Below are 6,850 nucleotides of genomic sequence, written 5' to 3'. Positions count from 1 at the left end.
GTGTGTGTGTGTGTGTGTGTGTGTGTGTGTGTGTGTGTGTGTGTGTGTGTGTGTGTGTGTGTGTGTGTGCATGATGGAGTATTACAAGGTGTTGTCAAAAAAGCAATTTGTTTCTCTCTCAGATGTTTTTTTTCTTTATCATGACAAATCGACGTGAACCTCATCTAAAAATCCAGCATCTCCTCCTGCACCCCCTCCGATTCTACCCAGGCTGCGCTCTCAACTTTAATATGATGAAGTCATAACCACAACCCACCCCCCCATACCCCTCCCTTCTACCCTCTTCCGCCGCCACCCCAATTGCCACCCCTTCCTTTTCCCGCCGTAAATCGACTCTCAGCACCTGCTACCGTGGGTGCTGAGGGAGAGTACCTGCACGCGTGCGCGCGGCTCTTGTTCTCCGCATACATATGTGCGAACATGTGTGTACATGCCCCCACATATCAACTGGAGTGTGCGCACGCCAGGGTGCCGCAGCGGCACATTGTGCACAAGTCACGACGTGACTCGTTGAGGATGATGAATGGCGTGTGAGAATGTTGCATGAAGAAATAGAAAATGGGGCTGACAGTGGTCCCCTGGAGTAGAGCCTCATGGGTCATACCTGCTCATCTCGTCCTCTCTCTTCATTACTACACACACCGGATTCTTTGCCTGTGTAGCAGCTTCATACCTGCCCCTCACCGCATGCAAGACTGTATCTGTTTAATAAGCATCCACTTCTTTTTGAGCAGCATCCTTGTTGTCTGACTTATAGCAAAGTTTACCTTCCACATTGGTTCTCCAGTGTGCAAAAACAGAGGAACGTACAGACTGGCTTACCAATGACTAGCTTATATATCTTTCATAGTAGGGTTGAAATATCTGATGAGCAGCTTTGAAGATGCATCGCTGCATAATGTCTGATAAGTGTCTTAAATGATGTGCCTGGATGCATACTGAATGTTGATTAATGTGTTTAATCATGTGGGGTTATGCTAATATTGTAAAAACATGATGAGTTGGTTGGCCTCAGCCTTTTTTTTTTCTTTTTGTGGTTGATATTTGACTAGATGTGTGCCCTCTGCTGGGCAGTGCGAGGACCTTCACTCACCTGGTAACCTCCCACCTGAGACTTTGGCCGGAGTCCATTTATGGAGATAGAAAGTACAGTTTTGTATTTTCGAAGATTTGTCTGATTTGTTTGATGTGCGAGCTTCTGTTTATCATTGTCTGCCACTGAACAAATAATTTATGATTTTTTATTTTTAAAAGAAAAATGAAAAGTACCGCTTTTTTATTTTATCTTGTGAGGTATAAAAAGTGTTGTTTCACAGGCTGCTATCGTCCTGCGTTGTTTGACATTGTATCGTTCCTTTTTAGGCACACGGTGTGGATGTGAGCGTGCCCATGTGAGATCTGACATATTACCGGCTTCAGCGCCGCAGTGTCCTCTGCCCTTCCTCCCCCCCGTCCTGCTCCACGTCTCCGCTTTGCTGCCTCGTCTTTTCTCCTTTTAACCTCACCCCTGTTCTCCTACCTTTCCTTTCCTCCTCTCTTTTTCCATCTTTCCTCTCTCACACCCACTCCCTTGTATTTTCCTCGTAACCGTTCTATCCCTTCCCCTTTCCTCTAATGTGCATGCTTTGTCACATTCCCATGATTCTGTCACTCTTTTTCTCTCTAGCGCTCGTGGGCTCCATTGCGTGTTGCCGCCCTCGTTGCCACCTCCTACTCCTCCTCCTCCTTTCTACCACTACACCATCCCTCTTTCACTGTCTCACCCCAACCCCTTTTCTCTTTCTCCTTCGGCTCATTCGTTAGTTCCCGCCGTCATCTTTACTCCCCCTCCATCTCGCTGGTGCATCGCTGCTGGGAGAGCGAGGGAGAGAGCGAGCGGGAGAGAGAGAGGGCGAGGGAGCTGGTGTGTGTGCGTGTGTGTGTTGAGTCTGCTCTCAGTCTCAGCTGTGGGCAGATGGAGGATGGAGCCACAGCCACATCTCTCCTTGTCTTCTGCGCTGCCTGCCACAGGCTGAAAGGCGCTCTCACTCTCAGTGTTTTCTCATCCATCCATTCCCCTGTGCCTGAGTTGGCCTTGATCTGTGACGGATTGAGCAAAAAAAAGGACTGAGGACTAGAGGCAGGAGGGGAGACAAAAAAGACCTGCAGTCTCCTGGAAAAGCAGGGAGAGCAGTGCAGGGCATTGCGCTCATCATTTCCCCCCCCCCCCCACCGGTGTTTTGGTGTTGTGCCGTTCATCTCTGCAGAGCAACAGCTACACGTGCGCAAGTGTGTCGATCCACATAGCGCAAGTGTGTGTGCGAGCACGCGCATGTATGTGTGTGTGTGCGTGCGTGCGTGTGCTCGTAGCTCTTCGTTCTGCTCTGTGTCTCTTTCTCTCTCTCTCTCTGCTCCTGCGCGGTGCTCCAGCACTCAGCTAGCGGATTGTGCTTCACAGAGCTCACTGAAATAGGCAGAGAGAGGAGAAGGGAGGGAAATCAAGAGTGAAGAAGAAGAACAGCGAGGCAGAGGCGACAGACAGCGAGGACTTTGATAAGAGGGAGAAAACAGAGTGCAAAAGATTGAGAACCAAGAAAAGAGGACTCTTAAGGGAACAGAGAGGAGTGGAGCGTGGAGGAGAGGAGATAAGGGTAGAGGGTTAATGAGAAAGAGCGACAAGTACGGAGCGATGCATCACGCAGGCAACACAGGAAGGACCAAGACCCTCTCTCACGAGACAGGTAGGACTCTCGGATACTTCTTTGTCACTACAGCGGTCAGATGGCATGGTGCTGTGTTCTTTGCAGACAGCGGGAACAATAGAGCCACGCTCGAACTTCACTCTACGCAAACCCCTGTAATTCGTCTGCTGTGGATGAACACACACGGATCTTGAATTATTTATGTTTTTTTTCCCAGCCTGCACATGTTTAATTTTAATGACTTGCCGTTATATCACAGGTTATATATATACATATGGCGAAGTGCGAGAATGTGCGTGCACGGTGGAGGCAGTGGTGGTGATCAAAGGGCATACATCTGAATAGAACTTGGCTTTGATGTGCCCTTGAAGTTATGATTGGCATCCGTGAATGCCAGCATGCGCCGTTCGGATGCGATTCCGAGTGGGTTTTTTTTTTTATTGATTTGAAGTTGGATGTAAGAACATCTTTGTGTGTCAGCCACCCCAGCCTTCTGGTGAGCACGTTCCAATTGACGGCGATTGCAGTGATTGACAGGCAGCTGATGGGGAGAAATGGATGGGACAGGTTGTCCCCCCTCTCCACCCCCTCCACGTCGATCTATAATGTATTCATCTGTGTGTTCTTCAATATTTACAAGGTTATTTTGAGCTATTTGTCTTTCTAGTCCGCTGTTGATCAATTGATTGACTATTTAGATGTGGGTTTCATTTATTTAAAAAAAAAATCAAACTGGCTTGATGAGTCTCAACTCCCACGTGTGAACGGACCCGCAGGGGTCATCTTTAGCGTGGCGGTGTTGTTTGACCAAACAGTTTGACCTCCGAGGGAAAGGTTAAGCACGTCTGCGGCACATCTCTACGTCTGTATCCATGTACGTGTTTGTGTTTGTGTGCGAGCCATATAATAGTTGCTTGATTGCTTTGTGGGTGTGTGGGGATTGCTAGCACTCGTCAGGCTAATCAAACAGTTCCCACAGAAAATCACAACGTGGCACACACCCCTCTCAGCAGCTCTGACACATCTGCCTCCTATCTGAACAAACATTATGAATTTACAAGCTAGACAGGCGTAATGTGTGCGCATGTGTGCGCATGTGTGTGCGTGTGTTTTTTTTTTAAGATAAAGGCAACATTGTCTAAGGAAATACAAGCCTTTGACAAGCTCATACAAACTCCCTGAACCGCCCACACGCATACACATGCACACAAAGCCACCCACCAAACACACACACACACACACACACACACTCATCTGTTACAGGGATCCGGCCCAGTGGTGGATAAATGTGCCTTTCTGATTGCTGCCACAGACAGGACGTGATTGGCATGGCAGACCGGGGAATTAGCCATGGTTTCTATGGTGACTAATTAGGAGGGTCCTGACTGGTGGGTTTATGAAGACAGATGACAGATCGGTGGTTCACTTCCTGCTTTACAGATTGTGTGGTCCCATTGGCTAGCGGGAACCCCCGCTATCTCAGACAGACAAACCCCCCACAGGCCGCCTCACACATGTTCAGCTGTCACCAGATATACAAAAAATTAAAAGTTGTCCTAAACCGCGATGATGACAACATCCGACTGTGAGCATATTTGCCGTAAGTTGTACTTTGGCTCCGAGCAGACCGACGCGCAGAGTGATAGGTGGGGTAGATGTCTGCCGTGGCCTCGTTGCTCAGCCTCTGCTTCACCCACAAAAAACAACACACGCTCGCCGCTGTAGGCTAGACGTATGCATATTTAGAGGCTAATTCAGAATACACTCTTTTTTTTTCGTTCTTTTTTTTTTTTAATGTGACAATAAACAAGTCAGAGTCACACGCACACACCGATTATGTAGCTATAGGGCATGTGAGAGAGAAATAGGTGTGATTGGGTCCATCTGTGACACAGAGAGAGAGACAGAGAGAGCTCCATCTGTGGACACCTGCCCTTCCTCCAGGCTACCGTCCCTTTTTCTCTCAACTGCCAACAAGATCTGTGGTCGCACAGGTGCATGTGCGTCTGTGTGTTGTGTTGTGCGTGTTTGTGTGTGAGGTTTTTTTTTGTTTTTTTTCACAAATCAGAGGGAAGATCTGCGTGTTTCATCCGAGGTGTCAGCATCTTATTGTGAGGAATTTCACACAGAGTCTCGCTGATTTCCAGCACATTTGCGAAAACTAAAACTCAAAATGCTGTCACAGGTAAACGTGTGAAAGTAATTGATATTGATATTGTCCTTAAACACAGTCTGTTTTATAATATTGTCTTGAGTGAAGGCGTTTCTTTTTCTGTAGTTTTTGAAGGTAGGGCTAGCTGGATGCTTGTTAACGGCACACCTGTGCTTTTATTTAAGGTTACAAAAAAAGAGAAAAATAATATTACTTATTCTTCTGCTTTTGCTTTTTTAAGTCTGTAATCAACACTTCTACTTCTCATTGTACCATGAATAATTGATTCCCTTGGACACAAGCAATCCAGTCTACAACACACTTGGACACCTTTAAAAACAGACACACACACACTGCCAGGAAAATCTGTGATACCAGGTAGAAGAGAGTGAGCCTTCCCTTCCGTTGTGCTCAGCTATCCATCTTGCCTCTGTCCCTTTCTTTCAGCCAAGCACCAGCTCCACCTAATGGCCTCTACAGGTACTGAGGCACTCACACACACACAAACACACACAGACAGGCTGACATGCACACACATGCTTTGATTAAAATGGCTGGAGCGCGATTCCATGTCACCAAGACGAGCGAGGTAGTTAGGAAGCCGCGGAGATAATGGCCCTGATTTTTTTTTTTTTTTTCCTTTTTGGGTCGGACGCTATTTATTGGAACACAACCCCTCCACGCAGGCAGCGAGGGGTGGAGGAGGAAGAGGGGGGTACACACACAAAAGGAGAGGTGATTGGAAGAGGCACAGAGTGGGAGAGGAAAAAATAGCAAAGCGATTGAAGAAGACGTGGATGTCAGGGCTAAACAAATAAGCATGTGTGGGAACAGATGGTAATAAAGTTCTCTGTTACAAGACTAGTGGCTCGTACGCACGCTCACACACACGCAGACCCACACAGGCACAGCTTGATTATGCGGAGTATCGGGTCATGAGTCATTAAGACTTTGCCTCAGTGAAGCTGACTCAAAAGTGAGCAACAACAGTCATCTACAAAGGCCGGTCACTAGCAGTCATCTCCCTCTCTCCCGTCCCTGTCTCTACTCCGTCCATCTGTCTCTGTCTGCTCCCACCCCCCCATGTTTCCACCTATTTCGGCCTCTTTGCCTTCTCCTGTACTACTCCGCCTTCCCCAAACAGATTCCTCTTCCGCTTCTCTCTGTGTTCCCATTCTGCTTCAGGAAAATGAGTTTCACTCTTGCTTCTCCTATCCAGTTCCTCCTTAAGCCAGAATGCGCGTATACGTGTGTGTGTGTGTGTGTGTGTGTGTGTGTGTGTGTGTGTGTGTGTGTGTGTTGGTGTGTGAGGGCGATGTGTCCTCAATCACAGTGAAAGCATTTGTTTCCCTCCACCAGGGGAGATAGATTAAGTATTTCACTCCCTTTTCGTCGCATTGGCTTTTTTTCTCCCCCCCTTCCTTCCATCACTGCATTTTGTCCTCCCCACTCAAGGTCAGTTGGAAGATTGCTTTTAGCCCCTTGTGTCCTCCCCAACACCCCATGTTTTTATTGTGCACACGGCCATCAGTGCTGGTGTATAACACTTTCGTGCATGTTTGAACTCACAAGATTGAGGCAAGGGGGTGGGGCTTAGGTTGTATTGCTCTGTCTGACCTGTCTCTCATCAGGTAAGCACTTACGTGGCTGTTTTGTTTTTGCTTTTCTTGGTTTGGATTTTTGGGGGATCTGTGTGTGTGTGTGTGTGTGTGTGTGTGTGTGTGTGTGTGTGTCTTGAAAAGCTGGTAGTCAATCTTACTTTTCGAGTCCATTTTGAAGGAAAAAAAAATAAATGGAAAGTGAAAAGAATCGTTACGCTTAAACACGCCGATATTAAAACTTTAGGATCCTGGAGTGTTTTTTTTTTTAATTGAAGACACTTTTGAAGTTTTATAGTAAAATGCTTCAGAAAGGGTTCCTCACAAATTTTATAGATACATTTTCCTATGTTAATATTTAATGCTTTTATTGATTACTGATAATACTGTATACTGTATGTGTGTCTGCTATAAAGTGT

At 46.9% G+C, this 6,850-nt stretch overlaps 1 protein-coding gene across 8 annotated transcripts in view; it reads left to right on the top strand.

Annotated features, from left to right (window-relative positions):
* tenm2a (teneurin transmembrane protein 2a) overlaps positions 1-6,850 on the top strand; it is a 216,665-nt gene that overhangs the window by 108,728 nt on the left and 101,087 nt on the right. The window contains exon 1 of one of the 8 annotated variants that reach the window (XM_013908516.1): positions 1,823-2,720. The exons of 6 other annotated variants lie outside the window; for them this stretch is intronic. In XM_013908516.1, the coding sequence (XP_013763970.1) occupies positions 2,642-2,720 (79 nt within the window). In that variant the 5' untranslated portion in view covers positions 1,823-2,641. Of the gene's footprint in view, positions 1-1,822; positions 2,721-5,283; positions 5,314-6,850 lie in introns of those variants that run through there. One more of the 8 variants, XM_013908518.1, reaches the window with a different exon arrangement.

This window comes from Pundamilia nyererei, unplaced genomic scaffold (genome assembly GCF_000239375.1).
Source record: "Pundamilia nyererei isolate P.nyererei 1_Seehausen unplaced genomic scaffold, PunNye1.0 scaffold00001, whole genome shotgun sequence".
Classification (NCBI taxonomy): Eukaryota; Metazoa; Chordata; class Actinopteri; order Cichliformes; family Cichlidae; genus Pundamilia; species Pundamilia nyererei.
The sequence above is the reverse complement of the archived record's forward strand: the minus strand, read 5'-3'. Positions and strand labels throughout refer to the sequence as shown.